Source organism: Periplaneta americana, chromosome 7, assembly GCF_040183065.1.
Source record: "Periplaneta americana isolate PAMFEO1 chromosome 7, P.americana_PAMFEO1_priV1, whole genome shotgun sequence".
Taxonomy (NCBI): Eukaryota; Metazoa; Arthropoda; class Insecta; order Blattodea; family Blattidae; genus Periplaneta; species Periplaneta americana.
Genome location: NC_091123.1, coordinates 90,611,638 through 90,639,521, shown reverse-complemented (window position 1 = coordinate 90,639,521; position 27,884 = coordinate 90,611,638). Strand labels below are relative to the sequence as shown.

Here is a 27,884-nt window from a genome sequence, read left to right as displayed (position 1 = left end):
AATACAGGTAAAATGTATTAATGCAATTAAATTTCGCTGTGGTACATTGTTGTTGTTGTTTAGTTATCTGTCCGAAGATAGGTCTGAACCTCAAAAGTGATACCAAGACGATACCGCTTATAAATCAACTAGGCCAGGAGATAACGGGTAGGGTGGCCAGTTCCTTTCCCCTCCATTGCATACATCGCCTACTAGCTACATTTATGGTACATAAGACATAATAATGCTGTATATTGAAAATTTTAGTGCAGCCTTACCAAGCTACAACGAGCCGCCACTGGCTCCGTTAAATTTAAAGACTAGATCATAGTAATCTATACTGAAATCGCCATATGAAATTACTGGCTTATTGTTTTTTAACGAGTGCAATAGAATTTCAAGATTCTCAAGAAATGTTTTCAAAGATCCACTTGGTGATCTATAAATGCAAGCTACTGTAAAACAATAATAATTAAAGTATTTTATTTCTGTTAGCCTACTATAATATTATGTTCAAAATCCTTTTCTCGGTTTAGGTGGTATGTTTGTTTTTTCTTAATATGCAATGTTACTAATAATATGTGATCCGGATCTATATCTATAAAAAAACACAGAGTGGGCATTGACTATTCGTGTCATCTGCATGTTGCGCAATATCGATTTCTAGCAACGTGTCAAGGAACCAAGGGATACTGCAACCTTCGTAAGTTGGCTATTCTGACACATAGGAGAGACGGCAAACATAGTGAAAACAAAGTTGAAGAAATAGCGATAGTATAAGTTTTTTGACGGATAGGCCGAGAAGTTTCTTGGTCGTCGTAATCTTCGTTTAGTTTCGGTGTTATGGCTGACAGAGATGAATTACTGTCTCAGTTTACGGATGTGACGGGAACAGACCCAGAGAGAGCCAAATTCTATCTTGAATCATCAGCTTGGCAGTTGGAGGTGAGTAAGCACATTATGAAACTTTTAACGAAATTATCATTTTCGAATTGGTTGATTGTGTGTTTTTGTGTATTCGGATTGATATGTTAATTCTTCCTTACTGTATTTTATTTTTCGAACTGGCCTATTAACACAAAGTTATTTTATTAGCCTCTATTTTATTTTAGTTCTCTGGTACATTGAATGACATTCGAAGATTGTGTCAACAGTATGATTATTTGAATTTTAGTGCATCGATTTGTAATTAATGATACTGTTTAAATCTGCTATTTCTTTACTACATTCTGTGTGATTTCGGCAATCTTGCCGTGATTTCCATCCAGCAATGCTTTAGACTACCCCTCACTCTCCAGAAGTTAGGTTAGATTAGGTTATGTTCGCCCTGAAAACTTTCAACTACACTTTCTCGACTTGCTTTTGGCGGTGTGTAACATTTGCTGCAGTTAAAAACAACACTGTTAGTAGAACCTATTTACAATCACTGACCGTTCAAAATGTTCACTTATACCGTTATTGATTATATTATTCACCATATTATTAATCGATTTTCTATGTCTTATCGGCTCTACCATTTCAAACTTTTGGAGTTCGATTATACTACAATCACATCAGGGGTATCAAAATATTACTTGCAGATTTACAACACAATAAATTTAGAATATGATAGGGTATAATTGAAATGTCTACAAGTACGATTACCGACATCCATAGAGCATGTCTCATGTAGGATTAGTGTGAGAAAGAGAGGGGATGGGGAAAGAGAGAGAGAAGTTGGTACAGATCAAAGGCCCAGTCCTTGATAACAGGTGATAAATTATGTTAATGTTTTAAAAGAAATTGTAACAAGGAAAGTACCAATCATAATGAACTAAATCAACTCACGGAAAGTGACATAATGTCACCACCGAATCTAGACAAGAAACAAAAGCCCTAAGTTATGGGCTTTATTTTCTTTATATTTGGTCTCAATTGGGATTACTTTTGAAATAGTAAAAGTAAGGCTGCCAGTATCTCAATTGGAAGCAATAAATACATGCTTGACACTAGTAAAAGCTACGTCAGTTTTATTACCTAGATATCGCTTTCATCATTAGTGGCTAGCTGCTCGTAATCTTGACTCCTGACATATTGCCCATTTTCCAGAAGAATCTTTCTTAACCATATTAACTTATCTTTTACGATCAAGCGTTCTTATGATAGGCCTACTGTAAATTACTCGAATTCATTATTAGTATTTTAAAAACAAATCCAAGTTTGTCCTACAATAATTCGTAGGTCTATAAGGATAGGTCCAAAATAATTATTCTGGCCACGTTATGGGCAACTAAGACTTTCCTCATTTTACGCACAGATACATGAATCTCACAAAATGCCCATCACTATACGAGACCGAGAAACGTCGGTAAATTGAGTAAGAGTTCGTTCTGCATGAATTTTTTCATGACTTCAGTGTCGTTGTAGAACAGATACAGCTAAGGTCCTAGTGTTATGTAACTGAAATGATTAAATTTAGTTAAACAGTTTATTATTCTATGTTGTAAGGGTATGATACTGATTTCGTGATACCCTGTTAGAAAAGTATCGCAAAATTATTGTTGTAGGCCTAAGTACAGTTAATATTTTTAAAATCACTGTAATAGTAAGGCATATTTAGTACACAAAGATTGTATAGGCCTACTCGTTTTTAAATGTTATCAGCTGTCAGAAACTTCAAAATTTAGATTTTGATAAATAACATAAAGTTATTCGTCATTTATTCTTTCATTGCCATACCAGATACATACCCTATCTTTCTCAGGAAGAATGATAATATTTCATGGAAAGAAGTAGTGGTTGACGGTAAAAAAGTATCAGCTGAAAGTCGAATTGGTGACCTTCCATTTAACATTATTGCCACTTATAAACACTATGAAGGTTTCTTCTTCTTATTTAAGGGTGTGTATTTCAAATATAGGACTTAGGCACGGCACAAATGGCCCATTGTGCATCTTATGAGCTGGAAATCAACCCAGAAGACCGCAATGTTACACTAGCCTTGCGTAATATAGTAGCTTTAATTTTCAGAAATTCCTCGGGAGACAATAGCCCTGTATGTTTTCCGAGATAACAATGCCTGATTTGACTTAGACCTGGGCAATCCAGTGAAATGTGAGGTGATGACTCAACCTCCATCCCACATTTCCTACAAGTTGGATCATCACCAACGCCATATCTGTGTAGGGCTTATTTAGATAGCAATGCCCAGTCAAAAGTCCAGTTACCCAAACTATGTGGTGATGTGAATACTGCGTGAAATATTTATCGTCCTGCGTGCCTTCCAACATAGGTGTGAGGAATTTTTACTTTAAAAATGTATTTATTTCAAATATACGAAAGTAGCCTATTAGCTGGAAATCGAACTAATGAACTTCTATTTATTATTCACGTCACTTATCCATTGTGGTGTGAACAGACCACAAAAAGATGGTGGATTACTGACATGTGAATACATGTTGAAAAAAATCAACTAAGCCTAGGCTATGTGGCACATTCGTGCTAAACTTTTTTTTTCTAATGCCATCAAGCTGGCTTTCGACATTTCTGATCTTCTCTCCTGGCAGTGGCTTAGGTGTAATCCCTTCTGATGTCAGGGTGCCTGGAAGGCAGTTACATTACCCTGATGATATGATAGAATTATCATGATTATGTAGCAGGAGAGCTGACTTAAATCTGAACTTAATCTAAATTCCTGACCATGAACGAACACAGGAATAATTCCCTCTATGGAAAAAATTCCTGTGCTGTTACAGGGAATCGAACCTAGAACCTCATGAACTATAGCCAGAAGCTCTGATCACTAGCCTCGTGCTAAACTTTTAGCATGTGAAATGTGGGGCTCTTCTTTCTCGGTGCTTGATATTTTCTTAACTCTCAAATGTACTATAATTGTCATCTCTGTACACAAAGATAGGTACTAGTATAACTTAAAGATAAACTTTTAATGCGATAATATTTTATGGTTCTAGCATATTTCCGCTCTTTTTAACTTAAATGCCTTTAGTTATAGTGATAAAGCAATAATAATTTAAAAAACGCCATGTTGCAGTGTTGTGTATTTCCCAGTTGCATTGTCTACGACATTGATATTCCTTGATGTACACCCAATAAAATTCGTTAGGAAGTCCTGAGATCTACTGTCTAAGCTCTTTATTTCACCAGTTTGTTTGTGAGTTCGAATTTTAAAATAAAGAAATGACTAACTTCAGTGCTTCAAGGAAAGGCATGGCATTGTCTTCAGAGTGGTGATTGGAGAAGAAAAATATAGGCTATTCCGAATTGTGTCGGTTATTCTTGGCATGCAAGTGAAAGACATCTTGCAGAAATCAGCCTTTAAGAAGTCTTTAATGCTGTTAAAAAAAAATATATATATATATTTTTTTAAATGTCAGAAAAAGAAAACTGTCTTATAATTAAGGAGGGGAAATGCAAGTGCTGGAGCAATCAAAACTGCACTTCACATTTCTGCTCTGCACAAATGCTACAGGGACCAAGAAGTTGACTCCATTGGTTATCGGCTGATTATAAATAAGATAGGCTATATTTAAAATAGTTTAAAAACTTGTCAGTTTAGGAAAATATGAAGTACATTTTAGATGTTAATTGTTTTTAGTATCATTTAGCATATTTAATTTAAAGTTTTAATCATTAATTATCTTTCATGTTGTTTCAATTGTATACAAGGCAGACAAATGCACATAAATATTATAGGCCAGGAACCAACTAGAATTTTTAATATTGAATGTTAAATATTACATCTGGTAAGAAATCTCGGTAAGCATTTTTAATTTTTGTTTATCGAGTCTCTGAATTACTTCGCATTATTACAAAAATTATTTTTGAGTATTACAGTCACTCGGTATTAACTAACTCTTCTTATAGAGCAGGCTGGGCACTGAGAGCGAATTCAAACTCTAAACAGAGATGCTTAATATTGATCCATCATGGCATCAACGTTGTGCGGTGTTCGGTGGGGAAAGAAGGGGTTGAAGAGAAGTCATATGGCTCCCCGTGAAAGAGTAGAATTCACTCTTGTTGCCCAGCCCTGTTATAAAGGGATCATTTTCAAGTTCCCAGAAAATCGTTCTGTGAGGTTGGCTGCTTTTATGTTTAAAAATCACGTATCAGTAGATCTCTTCTGAGAAAATCACTGTTGTTTGAAGTTTTGAACTAAGGCATTCAAATCTAAATTGATATTTTTCGAGTAAAAACTATAATTATATTGCATTCTTCCTGTATGAATTGACTTGTGAGAAGTATTGAATTTTATCAAAATCTTTTGAATTAGAAGCTAAGATTAATGCTTTGTGACATTGTGTGTGTGTGTATGTATAATATATATCACTACATAATGTGTAGAGAAAGTGTTATTGTGCAAAACTTAAATATAGATTTTCACAACATTTACATATGTAACATCCCCAATTTCCTGCTAATGGCTTCATTGCCAGATGCAAGGCACTAGACAACAACATCCCCAATTTTTGAAAAGTGATATTTGGAGTGCCATCTTACATTTATTTCTGATGAACTACTTTTACTGTCGTTAAACAGTGTCATTGTTCAACTAACATGGATGATAAATATGAAGGAAGAAAGTTTGATACTTAGAAGTTGGCCGTTTCAGTGAATTTTAAGGATTACCAAAAATTAATTTTTTTTTTCTGTGTGTGTTATTTTTTTTCTCATATCAATATCCTTTTCTCTTTTCAAATTACCTGTAATTCTTGACTGATTTTGAAGAGTGCTTAACTTTATATCTTCAATCTACTAATACGAGTAAAAATAAAAAATTAGCCTACTTCTTTTAATCCTTTTGTAAAGATAAAACTGTCACAGTATTAAAAAAAAAAGGTAGGCCTACCTAGATAATAGAAAAAATATAAGTTTTTTAAACTTCGAAGAAGTTCCAACTTACTAGAAGAAAGTAAATTACATTTTAAAAAAGAAAGAGAGAAAGTAAATATTAAACTACGGTACTTGCTTCTATAAGGACACATTTTGAACAAAATATAGTTATTTCTGAAAGAGTTGTAATTATTTGAGGTACTGGTAGTGAATATAAGGGCAAGGAAGTATAATTTTCCAGTGCATTACTTGGATCAGTGATCAGTTAATACAAAGTATTGTGGCCTATAGGTTTCTGAATTGAATTGAATTTAAATGGGGAGGGCCATGACAGCCCTAGCACTGCGACCTGAGAGACCTATTGCGCTTGCCTGTCATAATATCCTATCAGTCCTATAGTTGATGTTCTTGATGAACTGAATCAAACTAAGAGCCTATAGGTTTCAGTGCAGTAAATAGTGATTTTTTTTATAGTAAATACTTTTTATATCACAGTCATTCATATTTTGTAGGTGGCATTGGCCAGCTTTTACGAAAATGATGGTGAAGATAATCCTGTTGAGGAAGAAGATGAACAACAGCCTGTTGAGGAATTACCAGATCAGCAACCTGCATCAGACCCAAAACAAAAGCCAAAGCCTGGGAATGTGTTCTCATCACGGTATGTTTAAATATTTAATAACTTATTACCATCAATCAAGATGTCACTACCAACATTACTTTTTCCTCTTGCTTTCATGATGAACATTTCTTACATGGGAACCATGGGGGTTGAATCCATAATTTCATAAGTTTTGCTATGTTCTATTCTAACTTGAAAAGACAGGGTTAAAAGAGAGAAATTCCTCCTCTTGTAATCAAACCCATGGCCATCTTATCTTACATGTGTTTTATGTATGTATTTGTACGAATGAAATTAATTACATATATATATATATATATATATATTTATATATACACACACAGTAGAACTCGGTTATAACGACATTCAAGGGACCTGAAAAATTGTGTCGTTATAAACGAGTGATGTAATAACCGAGGATATAGTATTACCGGTATGCTTAAAGACAAAATAGGTTATGGGAACATATACAAAATTGTCCGCTAGAGTAGATGTATGTTAGTGTTCTTACATATTTGTCATTTACTTTTTTAGATTACAGAGAATATTTGAAAGTACGGTACTATATAGTTTAACGAAATTATAGGCTTACATTACAAATTACATGCAATAACATGCTGTATGAACTCACCACACAATGTCAGTTGGAAGTAAAACAATCAGTCATTTTTTCTGTACTCAGCTCTTTGCCCAATACACACTTTCTAAATTACGTTCTAAGTTCATAATCTCAATCACAATTTTGCTGCTCCCTCCTCTGACTTTATGGTATCGATTCACAACTCTAATGGTGTCTAGAGCTTCACTTACAGTAGGGATTGACACTTCGGATATTTCGTCTTCTTCTTCCTCCTCCTCGTCTTCCTCTTCTTCGGCATTTTTCAATTCTCTCACAATATCGTCATCTTTCTTGAGTCTCAGTTGTAACAATATTATCGTCTGTTGTTGCATACTCCTAATCATACTGACCCAAAACATCACCATTCACTTTTCATAGCCATCAGATAAAGTCAGACCATCTTCATCTTCATCATCTGCATCACCAGCTGCAACTTAGCTGAGTTGAAAGAATTCCGGTATGGTTGAAACAGTTCTGGATGATTTTGACTGTTACTCGACTCCATGTTTTTTTTTTTTTTTTTTTTCAGTAACTCTGATTGTTTCCAACAATGCCACAATATGATCCTGCTTCTTCTCGATGCATTCTATCAGTCTCAATAAAATGAATTTGCGTTAGTGGCATTTGAGACTCCTTATTACTTCTTGATCCATGGGCTGCAGTACGCTTGTAGTGTTTACAGGGAAGAACACAAGCTTAATGTTCTCGAGGTCTTCAAGCACAGGGTGTGCTGGACAATTGTCCACAAGCAACTGGATTTTCCGTTTTTGAGTTCAGAGCTCCCTGTCCCAACGCCTCAGTTCAGTTTCAAACAAATCTGAAGTCATCCGGGATTCTTTGACTTTCCAATCACAAGCAATTTTTTTCTCAGTTCCATCAGCATTTGTACAAACAAGAACTGTGATTCTATCTTTGAATAATTTTCCGCCAACTCGTTTCTCACCTTTAAATTTAAAGGTTTTGTCAGGTGTCAATTTAAAGAAAATGCCAATTTCATAGGGATTAAAAATGTTACTGTCTGGATACTTTGGCATACAGTGGGCCATACATTAGTATTCAAAAGTGAAATTGGCTTTGACGTTATGTACGAGGTGGATACACTTATGTGTGACGTTATAAGCAAGGTAGGAAAGTATATGTCTTATGGGGAATTTGTTGGGACCATAGAATATACGACGTTATAGGCGAGGTGTCGCACAAAGCGAGGTCGCTATAACCAAGTTCTACTGTATATATATCACCTGATATATTTTTCTGCTCCGAACTCTTCTCCCATTCACCATTCTTTCAGTAGGCAGTTTCTTCTCAGCCAGTGACCAAACCAATTCTTTTTCCCCTTCCTGATCAGCTTGAGCATAATTCTTCCTTCACCCATTGTTTCCAACGCAGCTTCATTTCTTATTCTGTCTGTCTGTCTGTCTGTCCATCCATCCATCCATCCATTCACACGCTCCATTCTTCTCTATATCCACATTTCAAATGCTTCTAGTCATTTCTCTTCACTTCGTCATAATGTTCATGTTTCTACTCGTACAATGCCACACTCCATACAAAAGACTTCACTAATCTCTTCCTTAGTTCTTTTTCCAGAGATCTGCAGAAGATTCTCCTTTTTCTGTTAAAAGCTTCCTTTGCAATTGCTATTCTCCTTTTGACTTCCTGGTAGCAGTTCATAGGATATTACTCATATAGTACACCCCAACTATTTGAAGCTGTCCATTGCTCTACTGTCTCATTTAGAATTCGCAAGTTTACTTTCATTATTTTTTTTCTATGACCACGATCTTCGTCTTGTTTGCATTTATCTTCATCCCATACTGCTCACAGCTGTCATTTAGCTCCACTAGCATATCCCTTAGTATCATCTCCTCTTATGATAACAATGCCACATCATCAGCAAATCTTAGGCACTTTATTCTTCTTCCTTCTAGTAGGAGGAATATATATATATATATATATATATATATATATATATATATATATATATAGTAATTAATGGATATCATAATCTGTTCAAAGTATTACAGTCTGCGTCACTGTTTTTGGCGTGTGAAATAAGTATTGGGAACGTTAAGTGTGAGTGTTTTATCTTTGCCGCAGTCAGTCTGACAACTGTGTTTGGCAAATGATTGATGTGACTTGTATAGAAAGTGGTACCATTCTCAGCTGCATTTGCAACATGCTTACAAACTGGGCACAATATTCTAGGACACATGCCAAAAACACTGGTGCCAGCTGTACTATATTTAGTATTCAAATTTAGAATTTCATTTCCTGTCGTGAAAAGTTCCCATAGCAGATAATAATTAAATTTCATGGTCTATATTCAGGTTAACATATATTGTATTTTTAAGTATATTCACATTTACAATTTTTGAGAGAGAAGAAAGGGCCTGTTATTCTTATTACTCATTGTACCTGTAACTTACAAAATATATGTACATTCCTGCAGTGTCCCATGCTGTACTAGAGTCAAAATCTAACACATCATGCCTGGACTTGCATTATGAAATGTGCGCTGGTTCAAGTCATCATAGAGAAGGAATTTTCTCATGAAATTTCGGCCAATGTGTGGAACAGGTTCCCACCCAGCATAATGATGCATTTGGGAAGTTATTATACATAGCGAAATCGGTTTTGAAAACCAGCTATAATAGCTGGGGGATCAGTGCGCTAACCACACGTTACTCCTGTTCTGGCTGGATGATCATTCACATCTGCTGAGGCATGTGGACGTGAAGGCGAGGAATCACCTGGTTGGCCTTGGCCTTTCAAGGGCTGTTGCTCCACAGAGTACTTACATTCCTGCAATGCGTAGTCTTTAATATGAAATTCAATAAATAATGCACTATTCCAGGATTATAAGAAATATTTTGCACAAGATATACTATATAGTACCTGAAATATTTCCTTGTAGGAAGCAAAGATAAGTCGGAGACTAATCCCTGAAGATGGTGTTGGGAGGAGCTACAGCCCTTATGAAATGATTTTCTTCACACTCGAGATTTTTATGTTGAAAGTTTGCTTATGCCCTAATGTATAATCATATTAGAAAATTATTAATTTTAATATATATATTTTTTCCATTTCTAATAGCTTTGGAACTTTGGCTTCCTTAAGTAAAAGCGATGGTAGTTCTGATGAAGAAGAAGGGCAAGCATTCTATGCAGGAGGATCAGAACATAGTGGACAGCAGGTTATTGGTCCTGGAAAGAAGAAAAAGGATATAGTGGCAGAGATGTTTAAATCTGTGCAACAGTAAGATATGAACAAATTGAAAGTTCTGTAGTGAAAATTAGTTCCTTATTTCATGAGATAGAGTAGTGATTCTTTAATTCCTTTATCTTTGTGACTACCATTAAACATAAAGTAAGACTTTAAAGCTCTATTTTCACATTAATTACATTACCCTACAGCAGGTAGTACCTGACAGCCTACAAGCCCTGTCCCCAGGATTGCTGTAGTAGGGAAAAATTTAATGAATACAGCCTGTAAATAAAACACTGAAATAATGATCTGATTGTGATTAACCATTGTGGAGGGAATGTGGGGAACATTAACATAGAAAATTTTTGTACTCAGATTGAGGGTTACATGCCAATTTGGTAACTTGCTACATAAATAATTCTTATTTAGAACAGTAACAGACTTTGAATAGGCTGGAGTTTATGATCGTAGCCATGACAGTAAAATAAATAAAGTTTGTTGTAGTTAGAGTAGACCAGGGTAATTGTAAACAAATGCTGTGAGAAATACAAAACTGTCAGTATAAAAATTTTAATTCGGGGAATATTGAAATTAACATGTTGGCTAACCTACAAAGCAGTTTGGCTCCAAATAGGAGTAATTGCTTAGTTGTGAACGAATGTTTTGTGAGAGTCTACAAAAAAAGTTGAGAAAGAATTTTGTTTCACCTTCATTTTTGGCATTGTAAGTAAACGTACAGTGCTGTTTTTTAAGAATATGAGTAATGTATAGAAGTTAACATTTATTACAACGGTTTTGAGATCTCCCATAACCTCAGTTCATTAAATTATGATGTGTTTACATTTGCCCCATAGTTTTAATTGCTTGGGGGTAATTGTAAACATGTTTTACTATGGTTACATTTCGTACTTTTCAGTAATCAAATTGTCAATAAATTATATTAGAAAGAGACCCCCACCCAACTACACTGAAGAGGATTTAGAGAGGATTGTTACAGATGTGAAAAATAGTAACTACAGTTATCGTGAAGCTCAGGAGAGGTACTGAGTTCCTATATCGTCATAAATCATAGGTTAAAGGGACGAAATGTACCAGTGACCAAAATTGGAGTTGGAAGGAATACAGTTCTTTCTTCTGAAACAGAACAAAAAATGTTCAGTGTCTGATAGCCCTTGTGAAAATTGGTGTTTACAATTACCCCCTCTCAAAGGGGTAAATATAAACAGGTGGAATAAATGTAAACTAACAATTAAAAGATGAAAAAAGTCAACTTTATTTTAAACCCATTTTCAGGGAAGAGAAAGATCTAAAAATAACACGATATTTCTTTGTCATGCTTTTCGTTACTGAGGGTTGTGTAATGTTAAAATATATTTGAAATCAGTGAAAAGTGTTTACAATTACCCTGGTCTACCCTAAAGAAATTTTTTATTTAGCAATAAGGACAGAAAGCTTGTTGTCAATGTGAACTTATCCATTTTTCCTATCATTGTAGTGAAAGACAAATGTGGCTACTTATTCAGAGCCTTACTCATAGAGTTAAAGAAAGTATAACCAATGATATTAGAGTCACTAATCCCGCTTTATTGCAGAGAGTTATGCAGAATTTTAAGAACATATTACAAAAACGTGTTATTTATCATGGAGATTACTTAAAGAATATAATTTTTAAAAAAGTACAAATTGATAAATTACACTGTACAGTAATCCCTTCTTATCCTCCAAATCTGTATCTGTGGTTTCAGTTATCGACAATTAACCTCGGCAACACTTCTTAAATGTAATTTAGTGCCTAATATCTTAAACTGAAATGTTTCATAGTGTTCACAAGTGTACAAAATAATAATAATAATAATAATATTATTATTATTATTATTATTATTATTATTATTATTATTATTATTATTATTATTATTATTATTATGTGCTTCTACTAATGTCTTAATGTATAAGAATAACCAGGTTTTAAAATGTACTAACAAGGGAGGGTTTTTGATAGGACACGATGGATTTGGCTGAAAGTGATAATGTAGACATTTAAGGTTCCTGAAAACAATGGTGAAGGTCTCTCATTTCAGAATTGCTTATTTATGAAAATACAGCAATTTTTAAAATCTGGATTGCATGTCGTTCTTTGCGCAGCTTACTCATAACCTACTTGCAGAGAGCATTAGAGGCCAGGAAACTACTTTCTTCCATCCCTGTTAGAAATATAGAAGTGGAATATGTTCACATTTGCTTTTAAGATGAAATGGATAGTATTTAAGGTAAACTCGTTATGTTCACACATGATAATGCAGCAGGTTCACCAAGAAATGTTCAGGTATCTTATAATGACTGCTTTTTCACACTCATGGACACAACAGATGCTATTTCTTACATGCAACAGTGTTTGAAGTACATTTTTAAAGGAGTTTATTTTTATTTCTGTATTGTATCCACATTTTTGCCAAGCATATATTAACATGTCTTGTAGAAAAGGAGAGCAGAACTGATGGTAAACAACTGAATGTAATTTTAATATAAAAACTCGTCGTGAAGGTTAGTACCTGAATGTTTCATAATACATTTATACCTGAAACACTCCTCCATTCATTGAAAGACTAGCTTGTACAGCCATTACTTTATGGTGACAGCTCGTCGACGCGAGAGAGGAGAAGGTTCGACTGTGGGAGGGAGACCGACCCGAGACGGAGCGAATGGAGGGAGGGAAATACAGTCATATTAGAAATGAAGTCTCACGTTGCTCTCTCGCACATTGCAGCATCTGCATAATTTTGAGCTACTGTCACTGTGTTCACTTCATACTCCGGAACATAGTCACTAATAAACACTAAAGAAGTAAACTAACATGGAAATACAATGAGCAACAGTTTGGAAATACAATGAGCAGGAGTTCGGAACAATAATAAACACTAAAGAAGTAAACTAATGGAAATACAATTGAAGAGTCCACTGCAAGAATGATGGATGTCATTTGGAATACATTTTTCAGGAGAATCAATTGAAAGTTTGAAATGCTTAGTGCTCAAAGTTTAACTGTGATTTTCCGATCATTACTAGACAATGACTATCAGTGATAATGCCATATAACTCTCTATGCACATTCTATATGTCTTAAGCTATGCATTGAAATCTTGGTTCATTTTCGACAAGAAAGTGACATCCATCATTCTTGCAGTGGACTCTTCAAATAGCAGGAGTTCGGAACAATAATAAACACTAAAAAAGTAAAGTAATGTGGAAATACAATGAGCAGCAATGGAATCACTATATTTAACAGTTGATCACTAATTAACAATGAAATATACTCATGCGGAAATACCGGTAATGTTCATCAGTATTTCACCGTTACCTTTCCCATCATCATTATCATCATCATCCATGTAAAAGATGGAGCGGCCTTCTTCTCTGTACTTCTTTATTTTCCTCAAATACTGCAAAGTTTTGGCCCTAATGCAGTGATGCTCCATCAGAATTTGGCGATTATTTTGTGTTTTTTTTTTTCAATGAAATCCTAATTTCAAAATAACTTTCCTCAAAGTCGAGATACCTCCCTGAAAGTCGACATTCTTTCAATTTCAATAATATATATATATTATTTTAAATGTGGGCCGCTCTTTCTGTGAAATATAGAACTCGTGCTTTAGTTCGTCTTATGACAGTTCATTAAAGTTGTCCACAGTTGATTTTGGCACTTAGTCTCCCTTATTATTTGGCTAACACAGCTCTCAGACACAGCGGTAAACTCTGCTACAAGTTTTCCAACATAAAACGCTACACGTTGGTCATGACTTCTCGTGACTGCGAATGCAATTCCCGACCTTTCAGTTTGCTTCTAATAGGCAGCATTTTCACAAACAGAAAATAGCAGTGAATCTAGACAATAAATACTACATACTAAACAATACAAAACAGAAGCACTACAACTATTTAAGTAACTAAATGAAATGTACGTAACAAACACACTAAATTGCAATATACAAGACAGTGGTGGTGTAGTACGTCCTTAGCGCGACTGTACGCCCACACTAACGCTCCCGAGATGTGACTGCTAACACAGCCAGGGAAGACTAAAATGAACACCCCTTCGAACAAACGGTGAACTCGCCCAAATCACTGCGTCACCAGGCCATGGCTGTCACCATAAAGTAACTGGCCTGTATTGTTGGAGGAAATAGACTTCCAAAGATTAAAGAAATCATGTGGTTTTTGGCGGGAATAATTTCAATCTGAAGTGACTTACCATGAAGAGAATTTTGGACTTCCTCATTAGAAAATTTGCCACAAAAAAAAAAAAACCTAAAATGAATCCTTTAAAAATGTACTTCAAATACTGTTGCGTGTGGGAAATAGTGTCTGTTATGTCGATGAGTGTGAAGACGCAGCCATTATAAGATGCCGGTATTGTAAAAAGACGCTGTGTCTGAACATTTCTTGGTGAACCCGCATTATCATGTGTGAACATAACAGGTGAGTTTACCCTGAATATTATCCATTTCGTCTTAAATACGAATGTGAACATATTTCACTTCTAGATTTCTAACAGGAATGGAAGAAAGTAGTTTCCTGGCCTCTAGTGCTCTCTGCAAGTAGGTTATGAGTAAGCTGCGCGCAAGAAAGACATGGAATCCAGATTTTTAAATTTGCTGTATTTTTACAAATACGCAATTCTGAAACGAGAGACCTTCACCATCGTTTTTAGGAACCTTAAATCAGTCTACATTATCACTTTCAGCCAAATCTATCGTGCCTTACTGAAAACCCTCCCTTGTAAGTCCAAGAAACCAAATCTTACAGCCGAGAGAAAAAAAATTGTCACTGCATTACTTTTCGTAGATGCATTTTATAGAGTTTTCGCGCCATTACATGTATTATAACCATCATTGCCTGTATGTACAATTGGGCGCTATTTATGTGCATCTGGACTTGCATCTTTTTCATTCTTAGATGTGGTTAGTAAGAACTGTGGGTGTCAGGAAAATTTGATAAATTTACCTGATGACTAAAGAAGTATTTTATTATTGAAAACTGAATGTTATAAAACAAATCAGCTCACTACAGTATTACTATCCTCACTGAACTCATCCTCATATTCGTGTGATGACAGTGAGTTGTATAAGTTCTGTGCATTCTTGCTTAAATATTTAAACAATTTATTTGGCAGCGTGATCACGCTTGTTTTATGTTTACAAATTTAGAAGTACTCACATGGCTCACCATTCATATAACTCTGATGTTTTGACCTGAAACTTGTGTGCACTACAGTATGTCAGTCAGTACCTTGCATTTAGACACAGTGAACTTCCTGCCTTTGTAGGTTATATCCTTTTTGAAAAAAATTCTTGAGAAACTTCTCATGTTCCTGAAATAATCTCTTTCAAAACTGCAATATACACATTTTCGACTGACCATGTCATACCATCCTTGTGGTATCTCTACCCTCTCAACCTTCTTCATCCTATAAATGACGGAGGAACAATGGTGACATGGTGGGTAACTGTAGCCTCGTATTGGTAAATAATGTACATAATTGAACCTATTAGACTGTATTAAAATATAGCAAAACTACACCATTGTACTGTTTAATTTTTTGTTCTGACAGGCATCACTGAAAAAGTACAAAGTTTTCACTGTATCACGTACATACAGTATTTTTCTATATAGTGCCACAAGCATGACTCTACTTCATTGACACATCGTTTAGTGTCACATTCAGCATACTAAAAATTCAGACATCATAAACCCAAATGTGTCGAAGACAGAATATCTCAACATGAAGATAAGGCACTGGCATGTTTTGCTGGAAATCAAAAACTACACATTCAACATTGTCATATTCCTATTTCTTGTCCTTTTCTGGCATGTTTGTAGATTACTATAAACTTTTTGGCCTTCCTTTTATGAATTGTTAGCTCTGTCTCCAAATTAATTTTTCATAGTTTTCATTTTTTTCTTGTGGAATTTGCATTTCCATCAATTCGTGTTACATGCCTAAACTTTTGGGCGTCCAGAAGATTACCAAAATTCTCATTAAAGTATTTTCGTTAATAATCATACTTTATTGGGCATTTTACTCTCTTGATACAGATTTGAGTGTAATGAAGACGTATGAATTTTTTCTAGAAAAACACTATTCTGAGAGTTACTTGAAAGTTCAAGCAGGTCCTGATATAGTCGTCTCAGAGTGTGACATTTGTGTCAGTTCAAGCACTCGTGTCATTTTGAAGAATCAGCTGTGATGCAAAAAAAACCAGACTGTCACAGGCTGCAAGCTATTGGTAGGTGGTAACACTGTTTCACGAATGAAAAAATGTTCTGGACATTAAAAACAAGGTTTGAAAATCCAGGACAACCACACTTTTCGTTCCTGAATATTAAAAACCAGATTTTAAAATCCAGCAAGTCCAGGAATACCACACTTTTCATTCCAAATATTTAAAACAGGTTTAAAAATCCAGTAAATCCAAGATAACCATGCTTTTCATTCCTGGAGCCAGATTGCTTACAAACTTGGGTTGGAGATTGATTATCTTTGTTCCCATTCTTACCACGATGTGTGTCACCAAGCAAACTGCCCAAGAATGTAAAGTGCTTTTGCAGTTTTGCTGAACTTCATTGGTTTTCAAACCTCGCGATTCAATTAAACTATATCATATATGTAGGCCTATGTTATTGAAAAAATACGTACTTATAGGGAATGCTATTATCCGTGGTTTCCTATATCCACAGAGGTTTTGGAGCGTATCTCCCATAAATGAAGGGGGATTACTGTAGTGCTTTTTTTTTTTTGGGTCAGTGTCATGCAAGAATGCTATCATATTCTGTTTCTGCTATAATTATATTCTCACTGCTCTTTTTTAAAAATGGATAGAAGCTAATACATATTTCTTTTTAACATTTCATTAGTACTTGTTCCTTTCAGGCAAGGTGCTGAAGTAGTGGATCCCAGGAATCCCAGCCATTCCAAGAAAACCAGTTTCACTGGGACTGGATACAGGCTGGGACAGTCTAGTAATGATAGTGAAGGTATGTTCAAATTATATTAATTGGGAAATCAATGTGGCCTTCTGCTGAGGTATCATAGCGCAAAGTGCAAAGTTATCAAATGCCAAAATCGACTAAATTATTTTCTTTTAAACCCATTTCTAAAGAAACCACAAGTTGTCATATATCTGTTTGTGTCACAGAAGGGAAGTGAGAGTATGTCTGCGCACAAATTCTTACGAAGTAATGTTCTATGTTAAAGCAAATTCAATTTAATGTAATCTTACATACTACAAGCACTTTTGTGTTCGAGTTTTTTCAATTAAAAATTTGTTATAGGATTGTTGTGTGTGTGTCAGTGAAGTTGTATTTTTATTCTGAAAACACACAAAAATTATTGTAGCATTTCAATGTAGACACATGTACACATTTTGGATACCTTTGACTGTTTTGTGAATGATAACTATCACCATCATCATCCTCACCCATTCCCTACACTATACTTACACGAACACTTACACACACACTCACCCTAGTACACGACATAACTTTTCACAGACATACATCATACATAATGTGGCCCACCGAAATGGTGTGCAACTTGAAAATGGGTCACAGTCCTGCCATCTATAAGCAGCAAACTGCTTAGATATGAGATTGTTTTCTTTTTCATCTCCCCATGTCCTTTCATGATTGTGGATACATTGTGGGCGAAAAAAATTCAATTGTAATGAATGAAAGTTAATTAAATTCAGTGTCTTTTAATTGGTTATTTTACGATGCTTTATCAACTGATAGGGTTATCTAGCATCTGAGATGAAGGTGATAATGCCGGTGAAATGAGTCCAGGGTCCATCACCAAAGTTACTCAGCATTTGCTCTTAATGGCTTGAGGGAAAATCCTGGAAAAAGTCTCAAGCAGATAACTTGTCTCAATGAGGATTTGGACCTGGGCTCACTGGTTTCACAGTCAGGCATGCTAACTGTTACTTCACAGGGGTGGATAAATTCAATATTTCAAAGTAACATAATATTACCTATATTTTGTAATGATGGTACCAGGGTTTAAGCTAGAAAAAAAAATAATTGTCGCAAAAATGCACAAATAAAAAATTATATTTGTGCGAATTACAAAAAGCTTATGCAATATTATGTAAAGCAAAGTTATGTACTTTGTTTCTGGGAGTTTTATTACTTTCAATTCATCTTTCCACACTCTAGATATACTTATGTAAATAAATCATTAGACGTAGGTATGTTTAGAAACAAATACTGCTGAATTTACATCACATTGGTCCACACCTGTGGAGTAACGATTAGCGCATCTAGCCGCGAAAACAGGCTGCCCGGGTTCGATTCCCGGTAGGGGCAAGTTACCTGGTTGAGGTTTTTTCCGGGGTTTTCCCTCAACCCAGTATGAGAAAATGCTGGGTAACTTTCGGTGTTGGACCCCGGACTCATTTCACTGGCATTATCACCTTCATCTCATTCAGATGCTAAATAACCTAAGATGAGATAAAGCATCGTAAAATAACCTACTAAAATAAAATAAAAAAAATACATCACATTCAAATACATTATTTTATAGGCACTCTAAACATTCAAATTCTTTACTAGTAGGCCCTTCAAGATTTATTGTTAGCGGAGTGTTATGTTAACACTTTTTACTGAAAGGCGGTTTTTAATTCCAGATTTTACAAGATTCATGCAACTAAATCCTCGCTCACAATTTACATTATACAATGGAATTATATAAATCAATTAGAAGAAATTGTTCACTTAACTTATATATGCATTGCACCAACTCTTTGAAATCCATTTCTGAACATCTATTGCTCAATATCTTTTCGAACATTGCCCATGCCATTAACAATTCCTTTAAATTTAGATTCTACAGAACTGGATTAGTTCGTACACATCTCTGATTTCATTTTCTCCATTACCATCTTCGTTTCTGAAGTCCAATGTGCTTGTCGCATTTTTGCACATTTATGTTGAAAGTTTGTTGCATTTTTAGAAGTCTAGTAGCAAAACATGACAAATGCGACTGTGGCTTAAACCTTGGATGGTGCACATATAGGGCTAAATGCTTAACTAAAGGGTGCAAAAATGACAGGAGGATAGAGATCTCTTCTTTCTTAATCTTGGAATTTTACAGAAATGAATGATAGCATAATTTAATATTCACACTGTTGACTGAATGAATCCATGAACTCTTTTAGAAGATATGGCAAAAAAAAAATCTCTTATTGTCAAGACTGAACCTACATGAATTCTTTAGATATAATGTCTGTTATAATGCACTGAAATTCTTTAAAATCAATATTTGATAGTACGAGGTGTATTTGAAAAGTTCGTGATCTGACACATAAATGGCATTGAAAATGTGTCAACAATGCCTCCATTATTAACAGCCATTTTACATTAGTTCGGGCACAAAAAATCATAATTTTCTGTTGACTATATTTTGTGTAGTATAATTTTGTAGTTAGTGAGCCGAACAGAATGGCAAAAATTAAAAAAATCGAGCTTCATGCTATCATTAAATATTTCATAAAAAATGGGAATGAATTCGACAGAAATTAAAGCAAATATGATGCCATACTGGGGGAATCCGGTCCAGCGTTTTCGACTGTGAAAAAATATGTAGCATTATTTAAACATGGTTGAGAAAGTGTGGAAGATGACCCCTGGAGTGGACGTCCAGTAACAGCATCAAGTGAAGAAATCTTAGGTTATGGTGTTGAATGACTGTCGACTGAAAATGCAGGAAATATTCACTATTACATACCAGAGACAAAACAGCAATGGAAGCACAATGATTCTCTCCCTCCAAAGAAAGCAAAAGCTGTTCATTTGGTTGGGCAAGTCATGACCTCCGTGTTCTGGAATTGTAAGGGGATAATCATGATTGACTGTCTAGCAAAGGGGAGAACAATAATCGGAGAATATTATTTAGATCTCGTGCACCACCTGAAAGGGAAAATTCGCGAGAAGATGCTGGATGTAGCCAAGAAGAAATTGCTGTTTCATCACAACAGTGCACCTGCTCACATGTCTGCAATAGCAATTGCTAAACCACACGACCTACAGTTCGAATTTTGCCACACCTTCCTCCCTATTCACCAGATCTCTCACCCTCAGACTTCTGTCTTTTCCCAAATCTCAAAATTGACGTGGCTGGGAAATGAGATATTATCGCAGCAGCAGTAGGATTCCTTGCAGACCTCGAGGAGTCTGTGTGCAAGGAGGGTATAGCAGCATTGGTGAACCAAATGTGTGAATCTCAGAGGGATTATGTTGAGAAATATAAATTATTTGAAAATAATCCTAGTTTAATATGTCAGGCTATGAATTTTTCAAACAACACTCGTAAAATTATGTTTTTTTTTTTTCTTAGTAAGGACCAGGTTACAAAACGTAATTGAAAAAGAATAGTGAAGTAATATTATCCAGGCATATTTTACATTGGGAAGGTTCATAATAACTCCTCTGTCAGTTAAACCTTGAAAACACAACATTCTAAACAGGAAATTGTATTGATATTTTCTAGTGATTGGACCACCTTCAAGTTCAAGGCGCGAGTCTCACACAGAAGTGACATTGAAACTCTGGAAGGAAGGTTTTAGTATCAATGATGGTTCAATAAGGGAATATGCGGATCCAGAAAATGCTGAATTCCTACAATCAGTCCGTAGGGGGTGAGTGTAGCATACTGTGCATCTTGAAACTGTTTGATATCATGCTTATAATTCTGTGGTTCAGTGTGAGACCCTGTAATCCTCACATAGCTTGTTCCAGGGATGTCAAGGTCAGAAGCACGTACTCGACTCTCCGTGCTTTAAAGCACTGAGTGGTTGCAGTGAATCTATTCTGCAGGCAGTAGAGATGAAAAAGAAGGGGTGAGGAAAATAAACTCTATTGGCCTACCACTGTGGGTGAATTAAACTGCTTTTAAGCAATAGATATTGTGTTACATTCATACAAGACAATAAGAAATAAAAATATGTTTTGCACCATGTTCCTCTATAATAAGTGCAATTAATTATAAAGAAGTACAATTTAATAATAAACATAGATTCTCTTTAACTTATACAGTTTCAGATAATAACTAGGAACTAATTAATTCTAATAGTTATCTATTAATGCAATTAGTACATAAATTGCTGCTTTTCTATTTTAAACTAATACAAAAAGAAAATAGGACATTCCGCATATGGCAAAATGAAATAATAGGCCTACAATAAATAATAAACATATATTCTGTTTAACTTAGGCCCCAATATCTAAAACTGCTTATCTAATTCATTGTTATGTAACTATTACAGGTTAATTATGTACTTATTATATGAACATCGCACTTTTGGAAACAATTTAAATTCCTGAATCCTCGCCTAATTCAGAAGTATATTTTTTGCTTCTTGCCGACACCAGCCTTCTTATATCAGACGAAATGTTGTATCCTGAAGCAAGATGTAACATAGTTCGCATATTATCATCTGATAATCCTGATCTTAGTCTTGGTTTTTTGAGGTTTACAAATGAGAAAAATTTCTCACATATGTACGTACTGCCAAATATAGAAATAAATTCTGCCACAAATTTTCGAACCCCGAATATAGTATATCAGCTTTATGAAACGTGGGAAGAACTTTACGATCATAGAGTGTCTTTGCTGATGCATCATCGTTGAAGTCAATACTTTCTAATGGAAGATATGAATCGGCAAACATCCCAAGTCCATTGAAGTAAATTTTTTCAGGACAGCAAAAAAACTATATAGGGATAGGGTTGCAATATAAGAATATCTATTGAAATAAAACACTTGTATAATTAAAAAACACAGGCTTAGACTCAGGTTGGATATTCTTTTTTTACAGAATGGAAGTCTACGCAAAACACGACATGTCAGGTAAAAAGTCGAATTCGGAAAATTTTGGATTTGTAACTCATAACTGACATGTAACGAGACTACACTATTAGCAACACACTCTTTTGTTTGTACTTCAGTCTGTAAACATAAATACAATGCATTGAGAAAGAAGCTCTACATACATCTACAAATATATTTACTACTATCTAATGTCAATAAAAACAACAAAATGTGAATACATCATTCCGTAGATCGACTAATAATTTCAGGCGTTTGACACTGCTTCTCTTTGTAACTAAATAATTTCCACATACCAAACAAAGAGCATCATCTCATCTTTCACTTACATAAGAAGTAAAGAGTCCAGTCAGCCTGAAACTCACTGAACAACTTCTTTGTCAGTGTATAATGTACAACCCTTATGTTCACAAGTGACTTGTATCTGTGTGCCTTACATGCTCTGAACAGTGCATACAGGCGGTGAGGCACATTTGTGCTCTCGTTGACATCACTGGCTTTTTCTGAGAAAATCAAAGTTAAAAGAATGATAAAAGGTTTAGCTAGCCTACATATTAATAACATTATGCGACTTTTGGATGGTTACAGGATTCTTACACTGAACCACAGAATTATGATTATGAATTTTGAAAAATATCAAATCTGTAAGTAATCCAGGAATGTCAATGTTACAGGGAGGTTCCATTGGAATTAGTGAGAGAGGCTAGAGGAAATGAAGTACATCTGAATATGGAAGATCACAGACATGAAGAGTATATTCCTACAAGACACAAAGTAAAGGCATTCTCAGGGAAAGGGCACGTTCTTGGAAGGTACAGTATTTTGATTTTAATTTCTTACACATTTTGATAAAAACTAGAGTGAATTTGATGTTTTATTGGATGAAATTTCGAATTCAGCTAATTTCACTGAAAATACATGTGAATTGTTGTTCCTAGGAAGTATTATAAGTGGAATAATATTTTCGTTTGTTGCAGCCCGTCTCCTGCTACTATAGGTATCACTATGCCCTTTGATGATAAAGATAGAGCAGCAAATGAGGAACAAGCGAAAACTTCTGTAGCAGTGGACAGTTCACTTCCTGTTACAACTGTTCAAATACGACTAGCAGATGGTTCTAGACTAGTTGGCCAGTTTAATCACTTTCATACAATTGCTGATGTTCGTCGATATATTACAACGTATCCTTCATACATTACTACCTGACTATATTCATTCTCATTGTATTTTTGTTGAGGTAGTGTACTTAAATAAAAAAAGGGAGACTAAATTGATATTTTTTTTAATTAATATTTAGTAAGTCTCTTATATGTGCATGTGAGAAACCAGTCAAGGGCAGTAATTTTTTTTTTTTAATTTTAAACTTCCAAGCATACTTGTGTCGAGAAGAGAAATTGGTTTGTGCTATACAAGAGAATTTTATAATGAATAATTAGTATAAGCAGAATTCGCAATGGTCTTTGTGTCAGCTGCTTATAATACCAATTTTCAGATACAGATGACTCTGATGGTGCCTTCTGGAATATGAAATTAGGAATGATATGAAAATTCTTTTGCTAGTCAATTATCTTTGCCTATCATCTGATCATTAGAAGTTATTTATTCTTCTTCTGCCTTAGAAATGAAATTCTATTCTGCCAGACTGAATTTCAGAAAGATCTTAATTGAGCCCATCTTCTTCTAGGTCTTCATATTTCTCTTTTACCTTTTGGTCTGTATTATAATAATTTCTTAGGAAATCTATTTATTTCCATCCTATTAATGTGATTATACTACTGTCTTTTATGCTCTTCTCTCTGTTAAACTGAACTTTCAAGTTTCCTGATGTCAGAAGAGGCCGATAGACCTAATCCAAGTTGTTGTTGTTGTTGTTCACAAGTGATACCAAGAAGGCACCACTTATGAGGCAACTAGGCCAGGGGTAATGGGATATTGTGGCCAGTTCCTTTCCCCCCTCCTCCATTGCATACATTGCCGATTAGCTACATGTACACTAATCAGGCTTCAGATGCATACAAACAATAAGTTCTTCCTTTGACACATATCGTCAAGTGAGATGTATTGCCTGATAACACTGGTCCACAAAAAAAAACTTTTTGTCTGCTACTGAGGAAATTTCAAGTGTTCTTTACTAAAATTGATGCACTGATTCCAGATCTGTAACCAGATTTATCATAGCACATCAGGTGTTTTTAGTTATGGGACTGTAACATTAATTCTATTCAGTAAATACCTGTACTGTAAAGTCAGAGATATAAATTGAGCTTAGTTTATATATTCTTTGCAAATTGTTATATTATATTATTTTAAATACATTTATAAGAAGGTATACACTTACAATATGTAGTAAGCACTAAAAACTCTGTTAAAAGTGCTTGAGATCTTTGATTTTCTGCTGTGGCATATGGTTGATCACTGTAGGAACCAGCAGAAATCACCCCTCATACTTGGACCATATTGATCCTGATACCTGAATTCCATCGTTGATATGTCCTGATGAAACCTCTCACTATGTTCGTCACTTACAGCGCTGAGATTTCATGGAAAAAAGTCAAGGTGTGAATGAAAAAAGTTCTTTTCTAAAGACATGCAACAATCTAGATTCTGAAATGCTCTAAGCATGTAATAAATTAGCTCAGCATAATAAAATTATCAACTCGATAATTTCCTAAAAACTTAGTTGACACTACTTAGTATAATTGTGTCCCAAACTTCGAGTTCAAGAGCACTCAGTTTTGACCTGAATGTAGTGTCACACATCATAATTAAAAATTAAAAATATTATTTTAAAATTGTGACGTGATAGAAAAAAACGGATTTCAAATCTGTAATCAACACACTCAAATTAAGATTGGTCCACTTGTTTTTGTTCAGTAGCAAAATCAAAATAAAATAAATGGATCTAAATGTATTAAAAATTTAAAATGTTATTATTTTAAAATTGTGATGCGACAGAAAAAAAACAGACTTCAGATCTGTAATCAGCACACTCAAATTAGGGTTAGTACACTTGTTTTTGTTCAGTAGCAAAATCACTGTAGAGCAGTGTAATAGATGTACGTATCAGCCAGAACCTCAATCAGAGGACCTATTCCATGTAGCAGATGATAATCTTAATTGGCCATATTTGAAAGCAGTGGGACCAATCGGTTTTTCTTTTCATATAAAGTATGATAATGTAAAAAAATTTTATAGCCACACATTAAAATTGCTATATATGATTGTCAAAGTATATGCATTTCCATCTGTAACTCGTAATGTTACTATACATTTCAACATACAATAATGTAAATCTGAACATCCTAAGTTGGTTCTGAATATTATGTGTACATAAATACTGAAATTATGAACTTTAATGGGTCACTTCAAGTAGGATTTCATTATGTGTATTTGAGTGAAATTATGAACTTTAATGGGTCACTTCAAGTAGGATTTCATTATGTGTATTTGAACTGCTATTATAATAGCATTTCTGAGTTAAAATATGGATTCCATAAAAATGCTATTGAAGAAATGAGAAAATTTTGTATAATGGTTTATTGTTTTGAGAGGATCTTCAACTTTAACAAAGAGATTGAAGAAATCTGAATAGCCTGGTTGCAATGCACTACGATAGGTAACTAGCGTAGTAATGCCTGAGCTTGTGGAATGTATAGGAATGTTTGCACTTTACATACAGATAGCACTATGATGTTATAAGTATTAGCCTTAACAGACGTTTCAGAGCTCGACCGCAGTATGAACATCAGGCTTTTAACCTGCTTACAACATATCCAAGTAAAGAATTGAGTGATAATAAACAGACGCTGGATGAAGCAGGAATTCTAAATTCTACAGTTCTGCAAAGATTAACATAAATTTATCAGATATTGTTAAATGTTAATCTTGTAATAATACTCCCGATATGAATGAAGGCTGGCTTACTGTATAAATTCAGAAAGTAATAAACGCTTGCTTCTCTACTTCCTTATTATTAAATTTTATCAATATATCCTTTATAAAATTAATCTTATAGCTGTAATTAAACAAGCATAGGCATATGCAGTGATTGGTATTAAATTTTAAAAAAATGTTTCTGATTTTTCTTTGCAGTTTCATAATACTTAAAATATGGTTGTTGGCAGTAAAAAGTAGCAGTGCACCCAGCATATAGATAATTATACAGTATGGACACTTCGCATTGGTACCTTTGATGTAGCAGTACTGATTTCATTGACCTTCAAACCAGTTTGAGCGTGAGATTCTGCTTTCTCCCAGGAGTTGGCACTGACATCACACCAGCTAGCAGTCAACACAGCGGAAATATAACAGACATACAATTAATACATCTAGGTACATTATGGACTCAAAATAAATTGGACCGATGAAATAATAAATCCGTCATTAACGTAATGTCTAGACTATAGAGTTCCTTTATAATGAGAGTTGAGACGTTGACCCCAACAACATTAAAATATGTAATGATTTGATAGTGCTGAAAATGTAAAAACAAAACTCCTATGAGAAGTAAAACCATATACCTATATTATACTGTATACAAGTATTAAACGAATTTTATACATAATTTTATAATGTATTATATTATTTCATAATATAATTTATTATATATAAAATATAAAGAAATTATTACAAGTTTGTCACTGAGAAATAAGGAAAAGCAGTTAACTTGAATTTATTTGAAGTAAAGCGTTACTGGATTATGAAGTAAGGTAGGCGATGTTTGGATCCTGTGTCTCAACTCTATACTCAATTATTATCTTAGCGTTGCTGAATAACAGCGCTTGAAAGTGGAACTGAACGCCGGCGCACAGAGAAACAAAACAGGAAAATTCGCTCAGTGTCCATTCTGAATAATCCCTATTCACTGGTGCACCTGTTTTGCATCACTTACTTCCTTCTTGAGTGGTCTTATAGAATATTTTATGCAGTATTGAAGTAAAGCCTTTAGTATAATTACTGCATTGAGTAACTGAATTTCATAAAATTATTGCAGATGTATAATATATATTTTTTGCAGTCCTATTCATATCCCAAAAGTAACAACCAGCCTTTTTCATAATGGAAGCTGTATATTGTTGCCTAACTGCAAACATCTTGTTACTTCACTCCAGAGAATGGACATTTCTTACTTGAGCCTGAATTTGATAATGTGTTGGATGATATTCTTATGTATAACAGAAAGCATGATGGTTCTAGTTAAGAAATAAAATACCTATGTTCATAGTCAGTAACCCATGATTTATTATTTACAACGGGGTTTTTTCTCTCTTCACTTTTTTAGGCTTGTGGTTTCAAACCAGTAAAGCTACCATTTGTTTCATTTTGTTAAACTTTCACAAGTTTGTTAGTTCTTAATAGTTGATTGCTTTCTTACAGAGGTACATGTAGCTGAATTCAAAATTTTTATGTTGCATAAGTGTTTAATGAAGCAGTTGTCCTATTTTTAATTGCATTTTTCAGCTACTGTACTATTGTCCGCACAACTTATCTAGGCACCTGGGTTCCCTAGTGCTCTCTCACTGCCCCATAGCTATCTGCCGGCTATCTGAAAGTATGTGGTTTCACAAAATAACAAACATAAATAAATTACATTTTTCTTCTGTGTGCTATACAGTATGATCACAATTCCAGTCATTACAATATTCGTATCTGGCCGTGAGCTACTGATGGTAAGCGATACATAAAGTCTTTCAAGTAGAAGCACAGGTATGTAGTTGTTGGATTTTCAAAAAGTTCACTTTCACATACAG

At 34.6% G+C, this 27,884-nt stretch overlaps 1 protein-coding gene across 1 annotated transcript; it reads left to right on the top strand.

Annotated features, from left to right (window-relative positions):
- Positions 1-583: 583 nt before the first annotated feature.
- On the top strand, positions 584-26,193 carry p47 (NSFL1 cofactor p47). The gene is made up of 8 exons (XM_069831033.1): positions 584-924; positions 6,321-6,469; positions 10,146-10,307; positions 17,182-17,285; positions 20,797-20,944; positions 22,809-22,946; positions 23,112-23,315; positions 25,859-26,193. Exons 1-8 carry the CDS (start codon positions 823-825, stop codon positions 25,989-25,991), a joined length of 1,140 nt encoding a protein of 379 aa, XP_069687134.1. The 5' UTR covers positions 584-822; the 3' UTR covers positions 25,992-26,193.
- Positions 26,194-27,884: the final 1,691 nt, after the last annotated feature.

Excerpts from the sequence above, each read along its gene's own strand:
- p47 (XM_069831033.1), top strand. The coding sequence starts at position 823 with ATGGCTGACAGAGATGAATTACTGTCTCAGTTTACGGATGTGACGGGA. Across the intron at positions 6,470-10,145 it reads GGGAATGTGTTCTCATCACG|CTTTGGAACTTTGGCTTCCT; the intron begins GTATGTTTAAAT and ends CATTTCTAATAG. Across the intron at positions 20,945-22,808 it reads CTACAATCAGTCCGTAGGGG|GGAGGTTCCATTGGAATTAG; the intron begins GTGAGTGTAGCA and ends TCAATGTTACAG.